Genomic DNA, 16,394 nt, shown 5'->3' with positions numbered 1-16,394 from the left:
TGCCTGGTAAGCTACATCATCAAGGGTTATGTATATGTAAATAAAACTATGTATTGAATAGGTGGAAAACTTTTATGTTTATAACTTATATGTAATCTCAGTTCAATATGGACCAACAACATGAAATTCATAACCCTTGATAAGGGATTCTTTTGTTACCTTGTCAGGAAACTTGGATTTGGTACAGCTCTAGTTTCCACAGTGCCCACATTACAGGCAGAGACTCGCTATTTGCTTTACGTTGCACCAACACAGATAGGTCTTATGGCGACGACGGGATAGGAAAGGCTTAGGAATGGGAAGAAAGCAGCCATGGCCTTAATTAACGTACAGCCCCTGCATTTGCCTGGTGTGAAAATGGGAAACCACAGAAAACCATCTTCAGCGTTGCGAACAGTGGGGTTCGAACCCACTATCTTCCAGATGCAAGCTCACAGCTACGCGCCCCTAACCGCATGGCCAACTCACCCGGTTGACAGTGTCAATAGAAGCATCAGTAGGTTCTACTAACTGTTACAAAACTATTGCAGGGAGATTACGAAAGTGTGTGCTTTAATGTGACATGGCCATAGAAAAAAGCCTTTTGAAGGGAGTGTGGCCCCAAAGGGGCTAATGTTCTCAAGACAGAAATTGGCCTGGATGTGCAAGATAGGTTAGCCTACAGCTATTAACAGAGCCTTTACTTATGTTTGTATTCTGCATAGGTGGGTAATGGAAGCTGAGGGTTTTAAATTCTGGGAATGATGTCATGTTGGCCAATGGCAGTGCGAGTAGCTGTTCGTCTAATGGGCAATGGCTGATGAAATATTCCATTAGGTTATAAAAGTAAATCCACTTTTTGGCACGGGTTGGTTGGTCCTTGGAATTTACAATGGACATATTTCTCTTGTAAAAGCATTTCAAGGTAACGTTTATATATTTTTACTCGAGAAGTTGAATGTTATATGTTGGTGTATGATAACTAGAGTGCACCCTTTGGATCGGTACAATATAAACATTGTCTCTTTCCATAAGAAGTGATGTCTTGCTGCCAGAAGAGATAGTTCCAGTTTCGGTACTCTTATCTTATCATGGCAAGCCTGTTTCTTAATACAGTATATTTTTTTTGTACATGGATTGATGACTAGGATTGTTGCGTATCATTTATTACGCACACCATTTAAAGAAAATTACCTTTGTTCAACTGTTATGCTGAAAATATCTGTGGCATTTATTTCATAAATGATCTAACATTGTGTTGGAGGTAATACTATAAGTTAAAAGTATTTCATTGTTATATTTTGAACCTGGGATTTTTGAGTATTGCATCTTTTTGTGTGATCCACTCCTTTACATTCAAATACTAATGATCTATGACACGGGTGTCAAAGCTTGCCCACTGTGAGCGCAGTGCCCGTGCTAGAAATGCCTGTGCATGGGAGCATATGTATCTTCCCCTTAGTTGGCTTGGACTTTTCCACATAGCTGACACAGTGCTGTGCATGCCTACTGATACAGGTTCCAGTTTGTTTTGCTTTACAAGTAATGGTTGAAACATACAGCTACATAGGCTGTGAGATAAGGATTGACACAGTAGTGTAATTTCTTAGGATGTGTTTGTGTACAGTAGAACCTCTATTATATGTTCCTGGAAACTACGTTTTCCCAGATTATTAATTCAAATGACATGGTCCTGTGAGCATCCTAATTAAGTCACATTGTAAAAAATCCTGCATTATCTGTTCCTCGAAGAAAATTTCCCGGATCAACCATCCAGAAATTTCAGTCCCATCAACGCTAAATGCTCTAACAAGGGTTTTTCAAGAAACTGCATCTCACGAAAGGACGGCTACGGCATACCTATGGATCTTGGTGTTGACGTCCTGTCATTGCGATAATTAGAACAAGTACTGTACTGGAAAAGCGATAGGTGGTGAACTTGCATAAGAAACCGTCTTAGCATCGCTTTCGGGTGGTATTGTTTAGAGAATCCTCGGAAATCATAAAGCAGAAAGTGGCCACAACAATTGGAAGGAGACAGAGCACATTTTGACAGCTCTATTTGAAGACGGAATGAGTTTCATCAAATGTTGGTACTTATAAAATGTCTACATTCTGTCCAGGGTTAGATTTTTTTAAAAACTTTTTTGATTGTATCGCTGAACAGGTTTTCGGCACTTCCCTCAGGGCACTCTATAGTCACTGGGGCTTTCAGGCAGGAATTGAAACTGCTCCTTCTTAACACAAATCTAGTATTTGATATCATGTACGATTATGTTATCGAGACCAGAACATATATTGGACCTTAGATACATAAAGCTATGGGAGGTTTTGGGATTGCCTATTACTGTTTTGGACCTAATATATGACTGGGAATTTTACGTTTTTGTGTTAAAATCTTATGAAAACCTAGTTGTTTTATTTGCGCACGTTACATTTAAAAAGTTTGTGTCATTGCCCACTCGTAGTGACTTGTACAGCGAGTGCGCTTTCTAGCTAAGCTCAAGGTCACGAATAACCATAATTTCAGATGTTTAATGATAGTTTTTCTCATTGTGATTAGTGACGGGCAGAATTGAATATAATGCATTTGAGAACTTTTGAGAATCAATGCTTATATTCAAAATAATGTTCTCTGGTTTAAAATACCCTTTAAAAGTCTATGTAGGCCTAATTTATGTGGTACAAGATTTCCAGAAATTGTACAAACAGTATACTGGTGACCAAATTAAATGGAAGATTAAAAAAGGGGGTTTCACGATCCTGATGGGTGTTTTTGTATCTAATGTGGTTTAATTTATTAGCTTAGAGAATTAAAAACTACTTGTGGTCAGTTGTTTGACTTGGCTTGGTGTTATTAGATTTTTTGAAGAGTTTGGCTAATCAAAGTTGCTGAACAGAAAAAAGTTTTCACTGGAAACGGATGAAGTTTCCCCGGTAAAACTGAATGTAAAGTTACAAGATTTTTTACTTGCGTAGCAGAAATTAATGTTTAAAGCCGGCCCCGCGGTCTAACTTGCTTGCCTCTCATCCAAAGTGCCCGGGTTCGATTCCCGGCCAGGTCAGGCATTTTTACCTGGAAATGAGGGCTGGTTCCAGGTCCACTCAGCCTATGGATTACCTTTAATTGAGGAGCTATCTAATGGTGAGACAATGACCCCTGTATAGAGAGCCAGGAATTACAGCCGAGAGGACTTCGGACTGAGCGGCGGTCACTTGGTAGGCGAAGGCCCATTGGGGTTGTAGTTTGGTTTAGTGTAGGAGTGTCTGTAAGATTATAATTGTACATATTTCATTTTTGTGATGTTTAGCCAAATTGTTGGTGGTTCATTCATTCCTGGATTTTCCATTTTTCTTTTTTTTTTCCTGTGGTCCCACCAAAAATTGAGAATTGAGGTTCCACTGTATTCCTTTTTTCAACATGATTGCTTGAAGAGGTGCTGCTTTTTTTGAAGCCTATTTTATTATATTTATAAAAACATGAGTTTTTGATGCAGGAGCGGTATAGTAGCGGCATAGTATTTGGCATTCTGCTTCATAATTGTTCGTAGGAGAGTTGAGCATGTTAAGCCCCCAAAATAATAATGGCCTTTTATTTTTACTTCATTGCTTATGGCAGTGTTTAAAGTAATTATTTTTCTGGTAATTGGTGATTGCAAAGCATATTGTTTCACCCATTTTATGCGGGCGCCGTTTTGAATATATTTAATTACATATGTCCTTATATGAAAGAATATGTTAATACAATGAGCCACGAAAACCTACGTTCATATATATATATATATATATACACATGTATTGTACAGATTACTCCAGCTATGAGCGTGTAATGTACTCCCCTCGAGACTTGCGCTATCTGAAAACGTCATGGGCTAGTGCTAATAACAGCTGTTTATCATGCACGCGCATGTGACCTTGATGTGCTTGATCTATGATATCATCACTTCTTCTGTGTTAGTCTTGTGCTCGTTGCCTTCTGGCATCCATATTCTTTTCTGTTTTGTTTTTCCTGTTCTTGTATGCAAACTCTTCATTACTCTGTATTTCTCATGTCAAGAAAGGCTCCTTCGTGATTATGTATGTTCATTCCTCTGGTGAAGCTCAGAGCCTGGAAAGAAAGTTATCAGGAAGAACTAGGATTGATGAAGTGATGGAGAGCCCATTTATGAAGATAGCTGTGTGCTGAGATGTGGACTATATCCTTGGATCTTTAATGTCATGATGTTTATCGTTGTCTCTTCTTTTTGTTGCTCCCTCTGCCAACACTAGCCTCTTGTTGTGTTCATATCTTGTTAGCATCTTATGTCTAATCAGTTTTGTTAGTTTTAAGTTAGAAGATCCTTTGTTAGATATTAACAGTGGTTATAAGTAAGGAAAGGGAAGAATTATGGTCTCAGATCTTTGTGTTTGTATGTCAGACATGGTCTGATAAAATGATCACCTGTTGTGCTCATTTGTTGGAATTCTTTTGGCATGCTTATTCTAAAAAATGTCAATGTTAATATTAACATTTTAAGCTTTTAGCCACTCTTGGGCAATATCACCTCTATAAAGTAGCAGTTCATTATTTTTGGAATAGCTTTTAGTCACATCTGCTTAATTTGTCTGGCTCAGGGATTAGATCTCTGTTTAAATACACACTTCTTCATCTGCACACACAGCACCATACTAATGGTCACAGAAACACGTAATAATTCCTCCACATGGGTTTAGTGTCAGGAAGAAAATCCGGCCATAAAACTGGGCCGAGTTCACATGAGGAACATACTGTATTGCATCGATGACCTCACTTAGGTTCTGAGATGGAGCAGCAGAGAAAGATAATACAAGGAGGATAAAATGAAAAATCATCATCATAATCATAATTTAACCATCCCCAGTTTCGCAGGTATGGTGTGAGAGCGCTCTCCATTTACATCTGCTCAGGTACATTCCTTTCTCTTCAACTTTACACCATTCTATGCCTCTCCATTGCAAATCTTCTTTTATTTGTAATATCCATCTTGTCCGTGGCCTGTGTGTAGGTGGCTTGCTCTCTAGATTCCTTTCAAAACCATTTCCTTGCTGCTCTCTTTGGGTCCATTCTCTTCAAGTGACCAAACCATTTCAATCTTAATTTTGCTAGAGTTTCACAAAGTGGTTCTGTTTGGATGTCTTTTCAGATCATTTCATTTCTGATCTTATCTCATCCTGTTTTCTGAAACATTGACCTCAGGAATTTAATTTCTGCAGCCTGGAGTCTGCTATTATCCCTTCTGTTGATGGTGCAAGTTTCTATTCCATATTCTGTTATTGGTACAAAGTAGGCCTCGTACAGAGTCTTGTTATCAAAGGCACTTCAACGACCCAAAGGAGTTTCCTAACTTCGTGGTAAAAGTGGGCTCGTTTCTGAAATCTGTTGGTGATTTCAGCTGAGTTTCAGCTGTCTTGAGTTACAATGCTGACAAGATATTAGAAATGATGAACTGCTTCTAATTTCTTTCCTTCCAGCATAATGTTAGTATGTTCACCTTGCCTGTTCACTTTGATTGCTACTGTTTTTGTAGGATTGATTTTGCGGCCAAACTCCGTAAATTGGTAGTTCCAGGTGTTTAGTTTCTGCTCTACTTCATCTGTGCAACCCCATATTAATACATCGTCTGCAAAAGCAAATGCCTTAACATCATTTCTGGAATTCTGTTGTTTCACCCTCTTTATGATTTCATCCATTGCAGTGATAAAGAATGAAGGTGACAAGGCATTGCCTTGTTATACTCTGTTAGTTAAGACAAACCATTCCAAATATCCACTCCCTGTTTGGACACAGCTCTGACAATGGTTATAGAGCAATTCCTGATAAGAGATCCTGGTACTTTTCTTCTTGTTCGACATTCCCAGATCTTGTCCCTGGGCAGGCTGTCTTAAGACTTTTCTATATCCAAGAAAGAAAAAAAAAAGATATTTCTTCCTTTCTCCTAGTATTTTGCCATAATAAAATGGAAAATACAATTATAGGTAACGGTAAATTGCTGTTTTTGAGAGTAACAATGGATTTTCTAATATGACCTGATATGTTTTAGGTCCTATCAGTCTGACACTCTATATGTCAGATGCAGAGGCACAACAGTTCCTCAGCTATGCCTTGGGTTCAGAAGTCCTCAGTGGCAGGAAGAACATTGGGTATCACATTGTTTACAAAGAAGGAGTAAGTACTTGCATACAATTTTTGTAGCATTATATTGCAAGTTGTAACCATGTGAATCATTTAGACATTTTTGTTAATATGTCATGTATTACTACTATGTGCATAGAAACCACTGGAAGTCCTGAAGATAATTTTCTGTAGTTTCCTATTTTTAGGCCAGGAAAATGCTGGGGCTGGAGGATGTACCTTAATAAATGTCATGAACTATTCACTCCCAATCCTTTCCTATCCCATCGTCGCTCAAAACGTGAATTTAAACTACTACCATACACCATTTTTGAAAGGAAGGGAGAATGTTTTCTTTAAAGTGATGTCTCTGCTCCCCAGTGATTAAATGGATGCCAACTGCAGACTAGCTCCATTCACAGCAAACTGTATTGAATTCCTGATTGCACCTCTTATGTATTATATCAGAATCCTCTCTCAGAGGTTTTATAGAACCTTGATTCATCATTCCTGGGACTGTAGCTTTCCCGTAATCATCGTTCAATTTATTTAGTCCCAGAAATGTCTCACATAAACTAATGTTATATTTCTATATCCAAGAAAACAAAGATGATATTTCTTCCTTTCCCTGCATCTATCCTTCCATAAACTATAATTTTATCATGTCGATTGTAAAAAAAAAAAAAAAAAAATTATCCCCTGTGAAAATTTTTTCACATTGAGCATTGATGAGGGAAATATATACAAAAGTCTTTCTGAAAGGAACAGCTCAATACTGTAATATAGAATAGCAGCAACCTGTTATGCTGGAGCAAGGATCATGTAGGCTGGAGTGCATTGCACAGGTTATTCATGCACAACCACACTATATAACCATGCCTATGAACCTCCTGGCACTGAGGCATCATTATGCTTTTTAATTTCATTCTGAGTGGTCTTGTGCTGTATCTTCGTTGTGTGCAGTGGTTATAGCCCTCTCGAAAAGATATTGCTAAACAGTAAATTTATTATGTGAATTTAATACAATTACAGACCATTATACACTATGGGCCGGTTCTACCACCTACTGGTAAAGTAGCGCGTAACTTGCCCTCCGCGTAAAAGGATATTTCCGTTCGCCCCCCCCCCCCCCAGGTAGCGCTATCGGCAGCATAAATTGTAGTTACCCGGCGCGTAATTTATCGGCCACTTCGAGGGCCCGATAAGACTTTACCTGCTGGGCAAGTTTTGAGAGTTGAACGTTATTAACTGTATTTCTGGTGACATACAACTTAAATTAGCTTAGTATACTGAAAAAAGCTTGATACTGTAACAGTGGCCGATATTGTATTGCAGGATCTTGAACATTAATGCTTCGCTTGAGTTGCAACGGTCACACCAGCCTCTCGCATCAGTAGCTTAGGAAACACATTTTATACGTCAAGCTTTCGTAAAGAAACTTTAAAAGGATATAAAATCAAAATCTATTTGGAAATCATTTCAAATGAGCTTTAATTTTCTACTTTTTCAGTTTTTCAAACACGATGTATAAGTTAATGCATGTATCCTAAATACCTTAAGCGTTCTCGTAGCGTAATGGCTAACACGCTCACTTCGTAGTACGAGGTACGCAGGTTCGAGTCATTATTATGACAAATTTTTTAAATTTCCATTATTTGTGTTGTGTTAATCTGTATGCCTCTTTTCATACGTTCTTTTCTTAATAATATATTTCATTGAAATATTTAATCACAATATTATGTCTACTAGGAAATTGCTTTATATGTATGCTACTTATAGAACGTGATGTTATGATTAATAACAATAAGGACTGTCGCCCAGGTAGCAGATTCCCTATTAGTTGTTTACATAGTCCTCTTGTAAATTATTTCGAAGAAATTGGAAACTATTCCATTCCCGAATTCCTCTTCCTATGAATGGATATTTATCCCAATTAGTTCTTTACATTTACAGTACCGTCCAACTTTATCTTCATAAAGTTAAACATTAGAATGAAATGCTTTTTCAATAAATGGAAGCATGTGGAACTAGACGAGGTCACAGAACTAGTTGCAAATAGAGCATCGTGGAGATACTTCATCAATTCACAGGAGCCTGTAGATAGAATGCTCAAAGGCAGTAAGTCCGTAAAGACGATGTGTGTGTGTGTGTGTGTGTGTGTGTGTGTATATACGTATATGGAAGCGTGTAAAAGAGAGTTAAGAACAATGGCAGGGAACGAAAATACATTTTAAAATGTAAATTAGAAATACGATGAAAACCTGCATACCTTCTATTACGGTGCGAGCGACTTGACCAATCTACTACGAGAATACTTTTCAAAACGCTGCCTTACATGACAGGTTATAACTGGCATAAGAAAATGTAATCTCGAGATTTTAATCCCAATTAGGTATTGATATTGAAGATCATAGATTAAAATCACGAAAGTTTGACATAAATCGTTGTCCATAACTCTTAAGACTCCCCTTATTAGGCTTTTTGGTGGTAATCAGCTGATGCAAGCACAGGGAAATAAGACAATCAAAATGAGTTTCATGCATCTGACGACAGATAGCACCACACTCGAAAGCGAGAAGTCGCTGAAAATCAGTCTAGCCAACTTCGTATATCAGTGTCTAGCTCCGGGTAGCTACCTAGCGCTTGTGCGGAGGTGGTTGGACGCAAGCCAAAGTACCAGCCGATTTACACCTCCAGGTAGTTTACCTCCCGGGCAGCTGCCAGCCACTTTACCAGCAGATGGTAGAACCGGCCCTATGTGATCAAAAGTATCCGGACACCTGGCTGAACATGACATACAAGTTCGGGGCGCCCTCCATCAGTAACGCTGGAATTCAATATGGTGTTGGCCCACTCTTAGCCTTGACGACAGCTTTCACTCTCGCAGGCATAAGATCAATCAGGTGCTAGAAGGTTGCTTGGGGAATGGCAGCCCATTTTTCACGGAGTGCTGTACTGAGGAGAGGTAGCGATGTTGGACGGTGAGACCTGGCACGAAGTTGGCGTTCCAAAACATCCCAAAGACGTTCTATAGGATTCAGGTCGGGACTCTGTGCAGGCCAGTCCATGACGGGGATGTTAATGACGTGTAACCACTTCGCCACAGGCCGTGCATTATGAACAGGTGCTTGATCGTGTTGAAAGATGCAATCACCATCCCTGAAGTGCTCCTCAACAGTGGGAAGCAAGAGGGTGCTTAAAACATCAATGTAGGGCTGTGCTGTGATAGTGCCATGCAAAACAACAAGGGGTGCAAGCCCCTCCATGAAAAGCACAACCCCACCATAACACCACCACCTCCGAATTTTACTGTTGGCACTACATACGCTGGCAGATGACGTTCAAAGGGCATTCGCCATACCCACACCCTGCCATTGGATCACCACATTGTGTATCGTGATTCGTCACTCCACACAACTTTTTTCCACTGTTCAATCGTACAATGTTTACGCTCCTTACACCAGGCGTCGTTTGGCATCGACCTGTGTGATGTGTGGCTTATGGACGGCCGCTCGACCATGAAATCCAAGTTTTCTCACCTCCGTCATAGTACTTGGAGTGGATCCTGATACAGTTTGGAATTCCTGTGTGATGGTCTGGATAGATGCCTGCCTATTACACTTGACGACCCTCTTCAACTGTTGGCGGTCTCTGTCAGTCAACAGACGAGGTCGCCTGTACTCTTTTGTGCTGTACATGTCCCTTCACGTTTTCACTTCACTATCACATCAGAAACAGTGGCCCTAGGGATGTTTAGGAGTGTGGAAATCTCGCGTACAGACTTCCGACATACGTGACACCCAATCACCTGACCACGTTTGAAGTCCGTGAGTTCCGCGGAGTGCCCCATTCTGCTCTCTCATGATGTCTAATGACTACTGAGGTCGCTACTATGAAGTACCTGACAGTAGGTGGCAGCACAATGCACCTAAGATGAAAAACGTATCTTTTTGCGGGTGTCCGGATACTTTTGATCACATAGTGTACATTTACATTTTCTGTCAGACTTCTTGGCTGAATGGTCAGAGGGTCCCAGGTTTGGACTCGGCTGGGTCGGGGATTTTAATCGCGTCTGATTAATTCTTCTGCCTCGCAGTACTAAATACATCCTTCCAGATAGGGTTGGCATTAGGAAGGACATCCGGCCGTAAAACAAGGCCAAATCCACATGTGAGGCACGGTTGCACCCGTGACCCCTCAGGTGTGGGAAAAGCAGAAGAAGAAGATACATTCACTTTTTCTGAGATATAAAGTCACCACACTTGTGGTGTGGGGGATCTATGTGTCATAGAGCAGGCCTATTTTAATGTTCAAGCTCTGTGTGGTGAAATAAATCAAAAATACTGTTACGGATGACGCAAGTATGATATACTGATATAACTTGAAAACAATATTATTATTTACATAGTCAAATGATTGCAGTGTTTGTGAGGTTATGTCATAAAACATGTACTGTATATTGACATTCTCACTCAACTCAATCACTACTGATCTGCTTTTAGGGCAGTCGCCCAGGTGGCAGATTCCCTATCTGTTGTTTTCCTAGCCTTTTCTTAAATGATCGCAAAGAAATTGGAAAATTATTGAACATTTCCCTTGGTAAGTTATTCCAATCCCTAACTCCCCTTCCTATAAACGAATATTTGCCCCAATTTGTCCTCTTGAATTCCAACTTTATCTTCATATTGTGATCTTTCCTACTTTTAAAGACACCACTCAAACTTATTCGTCTACTGATGTCCTCCCACGCCATCTCTCCTCTGACAGCTCGAAACATACCATTTAATCAAGCAGCTCGTCTCCTTTCTCCCAAATCTTCCCAGCTCAAACTTTGCAACATTTTTGTAATGCTACTCTTTTGTTGGAAATCACCCAGAACATATTGAGCTGCTTTTCTTTGGATTTTTTCCAGTTCTTGAATCAAGTAATCCTGGTGAGGGTCCCATACACTGGAAGCATACTCTAGTGGGGGTCTTACCAGAGACTTATATGCCCTCTCCTTTACATCCTTACTACAACTCCTAAATGCCCTCATAACCATGTGCAGAGATCTGTATCCTTTATTAACAATCATATTTATGTGATTACCCCAATGAAGGTCTTTTCTTATATTAACACCTAGGTACTTACACTGATCCCCAAAAGGAACTTTCACCCCATCAACGCAGAAATTGAAACTGAGAGGACTTTTCCTATTTGTGAAACTCACAACTTGACTTTTAACCCCGTTTATCATCATACTATTGTCCACCGTCCATCTCACTACACTATCGAGGTCACCCTGCAACCGCTCACAATCTTGTAACTTATTTATTACTCTGTACAGAATAACATCATCTGCGAAAAGCCTTATCTCTGATTCCACTTCTTTACACATATCATTGATATATATATAAGAAAACATAAAGGTCCAATAATACTGCCTTGAGGAATTCCAATCTTAATTATTACAGGGTCAGATAAAGCTTTGCCTACTCTAATTCTCTGAGTTCTATTTTCTAAAAATATAGCCACCCATTCAGTCACTCTTTTTTCTAGTCGAATTGCACTCATTTTTGTCAGTAGTCTTATTTGAGTTCAATTAATGTAAGAATCTGTGTATAATTTCATATTACCTGTATATATGACTAGCAAGATACCCGTGCTTCGCTACGGTATTATATTGAAATTTATAATTGAATGCTTATCGTTTTATATATAACCCACCAATATTCGTGATCTGACTCGTTTTCTGAGAGATTCCGCCATAATTCGCGATCTGACTTGTTTTCTGAGAGATTACGGCAACATTCCTCCCATTTTTCAATCTTTTTTCCAGCAATCGATTTCGTACTTTCCGGGCGAGGTCCAGGTATTCCACCCGGTCAGTTGGGTCCCTAAATCTTTGCCACCTTTTCCTTTAAGCATTTTTAATGTGGATCAAATCCTTGAGGAGATCTGGCGTGGTGTCGTCTTGGGTGCCTTGGCGGTACTGAACCGGCGGCCGGACTGCAATCGTAGCCATTACACGTCCAGGACCCGTTTCCAGCACGGTCCACATATTTTGACGACGGTCCAGAACATTATTATTATTATTATTATTATTATTATTATTGATGTTCTGGACCCCACAGCAAGATGCAAGACCTCTACTTGGCGGTAAATTACATCTGCTGCCATTGTCATTGATGACAGTATGACCAGCACCATTGTCGCCCGTAGGCAAGTGCACAGGACTTCTGGCAATACGAATGACGTACTTCCATACATTATTGACCTTATTATAGAGGTGAACAATTGCACGGTCAGTCTTATACCTATCGTTTAATTCAAATGTGTTTAAATTTTTATTTATATGCCAGAAGAATCTACTATAATCTAAGAAGGTTCTCCATAGAAAAAGATGGCTCTTGAAAATGAACCCATTAAAGATTGAAAATGATGGGTTTAGGATCAGAATAAGTACATTGAAAATCCACAGCCTGTTTCCAGTCATTCAACCGGGTTAGGAATGGAATGAATAAGCCCCCAGCTAGCGGTGAGGATAGGAATTGTGCTGGCAGCCGAAGCCTGTCGCACTCCTCTGGGGCAATGATTAATGAATGACAAATGAAATGAAATGATATTGGAGAGTGTTGCTGGAATGAATGATGACGGGGAAAACCGGAGTACCCGGAGAAAAACCTGTCCTGCCTCCGCTTTGTCCAGCACAAATCTCACATGGAGTGACCGGGATTTGAACCACGAAATCCAGCAGTGAGAGGCCAGCGCGCTGCTGCCTGAGCCACGGAGGCGCCTTATAAGTACATTAGGAACAGTAAAATCAATTGGTCTCACCTCCGTTTTCACCCCACCACGATTAAGTTGATTTACCCCTCCCCCCCAAAAAAAAGAAGGCGTGTTTCTTTATGTTTAAAGGAGATTCCAAATACCAATGTTCACGTGTGTTACCTTCAGTTTTGAGATATAAGTATTCCCATAAAAATAATTCACTTTTTTCACTTTCACACCCCCGCCCCCTAAGTGAATTTTCCAGCAAAAAATATTTGTTTCTTTAATAGTAAAGGTCCTTCTAAATACCGATTATCTTCAGTTTTTGAGACATGTGTCCTCACAAAACGAATTCAACTCCTTTTCACACCGGCCCCCAAAGATGATTCCCGCCCCCCCCCCCCAAACGCGTTGTTTTATTTTTAAAGAAAATCTAAACACCCATTTTCACGTCTGTAACAACTTTAGTTTTTATTAGATGTAAGACTTATCCTCATACAATTAATTTGACTATTTTTTCAATTTCCCCCCCCCCCCCCCTTCATTGGATTTTCCGAGAATACCTGTTTCTTTATTTTAACAGGAGATTCCAAATACCAGTTTTTACGTTTGTAGCATTTTACATTTCTGAGATGTACTATAGATATAGTCTTTCTAAAAATTCACCCCAATTTGTCACTCCTGTTTAACCCCCATTAATTAGATTTTCCAAAAACAAAACAAAAAATGTTTCTGTATTTTTAAAGGAGATTCCGTATACTAACTGTCTGGTCTGTAATATCTTCAGTTTCTGAGGTATAAGTATCCTCATTAAAGACATTCAACTCCTTACTCACACTTTTCACTCCTCCTATTGGGATTTACAGAAAACAAAAAAATATGTGTTCTTTTAAATCTTTTAATTCTAAATATCAGTTTTTACATCTGCAAACTTTTGAGGTTTTGAGATATAGATACACTCATTTTTAAAATACACACCCCTTTCACCCCCCACTATTTGGATTTTCTACAAACAAAAAATACATATTTCGTTATTTATAAAGGAGATCCCAAATACAGATTTTCAGGTCTGTAACATCTTCAGTTTATGAGATATAAGGATCCTTATTAAAGGCATTCGACCATTTTTCACCCCTTTTCACCCCTCCTATTGGGATTTTCCGAAAACAAAAAAATATCTGTTTCTTTACTTTGAAAGTAGATTCTAAGTACCAACTTTTACATCTGTAAACGAAAGTTTTGAGATATAGATACACTCATTTTAAAAATTCACCCCCCTTTCAACCCTCCACTATTTGGATTTTCCAAAAACAAAAAGTACATGTTTCTTCATTTGTAAAGGAGATCCCAAATATCTTTTTTCATGTCTGTAATATCTTCAGTTTCTGAGAGATAAGTATCCTCATTAAGGGTATTCAACCCATTATTCACTCCTTTTCACCCCTCCTATTGGGATTTACCAAAAACAAAAAAATACGTGTTTCTTTATGTTGAAAGGAGATTATAAATACCAATTTCTACATCTGTAAACTTTTACAGTTTCGAGATATAAATACACTCATTTTTAAAATTCGCCCCCCCCCTTTTCATCCCCCATTATTTGGATTTTCCAAAAGCAAAAAAGTACGTGTTCCTTTATTTTTAAAGGAGGTTCCAAATTTAAATTTTCATGACTGTAACCTCTTCAGTTTTTGAGATATAAGTCTCCTCATGAAAGTTGTTCAACGCATTCCCCCCCTTTTCACCCCCCTTCATGGGATTTTCCGAAAACAAAAAATACATGTTTCTTTATTTTGAAAGGAGATTTTAAATACCAATTTCTACGTCTGTAAACTTTTACAGTTTTGGGATATAGATACACTCATTTTAAGAATTCACACCCCCCTTTTCACCCCCATTATTTGGATTTTCCAAAAACCAAAAAATACGTGTCTATTTTTAAAGGAGGTTCCAAATTTAAATTTTTATGACTATAACATCTTTAGTTTTTGAGATATAAGTCTCCACATAAAAGGTGTTCAACCCCTTTTTCTCCCCTTTTCACCCCCCTTCATGGGATTTTCCAAAAACAAAAAATACATATTTCTTTATTTTTAAAGGAGATACCAAATACCAATTTTTATTACTCTAAACCTTTAAGTTTTTGAGATATAGATATTCTCATTTTAAAAATTAACCCCCCTTTTCACCCCCTTAGGGATGGAATATCAAAAAATCCTCCCTTAGCGAACACCTACATGTTAATATGAACGTATCCCCAAAATTTCATTTATCTGTGTCCAGTAGTTTCGGCTCGGCGATGATGAGTCGGTCGGTCGGTCGGTCGGTCGGTCGGTCAGAACAAGTTATTTTATATATATAGATTTGTAATCCACTACCGGTACGGTACAGAATTGTGTAACACACTGTAACATCCAGAATGGCACTGGATCAGACGAGATGATGGTAGAATATTCTGTACGTTATAACCATGTTGTTAGGCACTTTATTTATAAGAAGGTATTTTTGTAATGTATCTTTTAAGAAGCCTGGCTAGGCACGTATTATAAGGAGGCGATCTTGATGGTAGAGAAGAGTTATTGTTAAATAACAGTCGGGTTTAACAGGAGTCGTTCTGATCAGACGTGCGTCATGCTGATGAGTGTTTGAAGTATGTGAATTTGTTTAGTAAAGTTGGTAGTTGACATGCAATGGTTGCAGTCTCCATGTAAGATACTTTGTGATAGGCAGTTGTTAGAAATGGTGGCTTGTTGATGTTTACGGAGTGAAGTGTTTTGTTGTGACGGCAGTGATTTAGGTTATGTGCATTTAATTTGTAAATAATTGTAAATAATTCCGTGTACACAAGTTGACAGCTTTTTGTGTGCATCATTGTGGATACAACAGGGATAGAGTACATTTTAACTTAAAAGTCATTCTTACACTACTATTAAAAGAAATGTATTATTGTTATGTTTTATACGTCATCACTGTCATCACGGTGTCAGTCATTGCTGCCTTCTGCATCAGTGTTTATAGATGGTTGGTTGGTTGGTTGGTTGGTTGGTTGGTTGGTTGGCTGGCTGGCTGGCTGGTTGGTTGGTTGGTTGGTTGCCCTTACTGCATCATCTTCTCATACATCCAATGCACATGACATTCTAGTTTTTTTTAATCTTCTCTCAACAATTTGTAATGTGATAATTCCCTAGGCTGTCCGACTCCTGGCTGAATGGTCAGCATTGAGGCCTTTCGTTCAGAGGGTCCCGGGTTCGATTCCTGACCGGGTCAGGGATTTCAATCACATCTGATTAATTCTTCTGGCTCAGGGACTGGGTGTTAATGTTCGCTCCAACACTTTCCTCTTCATATTCAGACAACCACCATAGAAACACGCAATAGTGATTACATTCCTCCATATAGGTTTGGCGTCAGGAAGGGCATTTGGTCATAAAACAGGGCCACATCCACAGATGTAGGATGAGCAGAGGAAGATGATGATGATGATGATGATGATGATGATGATGATGATGATTCCCTAGGCTCAGACTATCGATTC

The 16,394-nt window shown here is 39.1% G+C and overlaps 1 protein-coding gene across 1 annotated transcript in view; it reads left to right on the top strand.

The window, feature by feature from the left end:
• The window catches only part of LOC136867094 (xylosyl- and glucuronyltransferase LARGE1), a 145,235-nt gene that overhangs the window by 110,119 nt on the left and 18,722 nt on the right, over positions 1 to 16,394 (top strand). Inside the window, exon 10 of the mRNA XM_067144196.2 lies at positions 6,039 to 6,163. Within this exon, the coding sequence (XP_067000297.1) occupies positions 6,039 to 6,163 (125 nt within the window). The remainder of the gene's footprint in view (positions 1 to 6,038; positions 6,164 to 16,394) is intronic.

Source organism: Anabrus simplex, chromosome 3 (assembly GCF_040414725.1).
Source record: "Anabrus simplex isolate iqAnaSimp1 chromosome 3, ASM4041472v1, whole genome shotgun sequence".
NCBI classification, from domain to species: Eukaryota; Metazoa; Arthropoda; class Insecta; order Orthoptera; family Tettigoniidae; genus Anabrus; species Anabrus simplex.
This window is presented reverse-complemented; position numbering and strand designations above follow the sequence as displayed.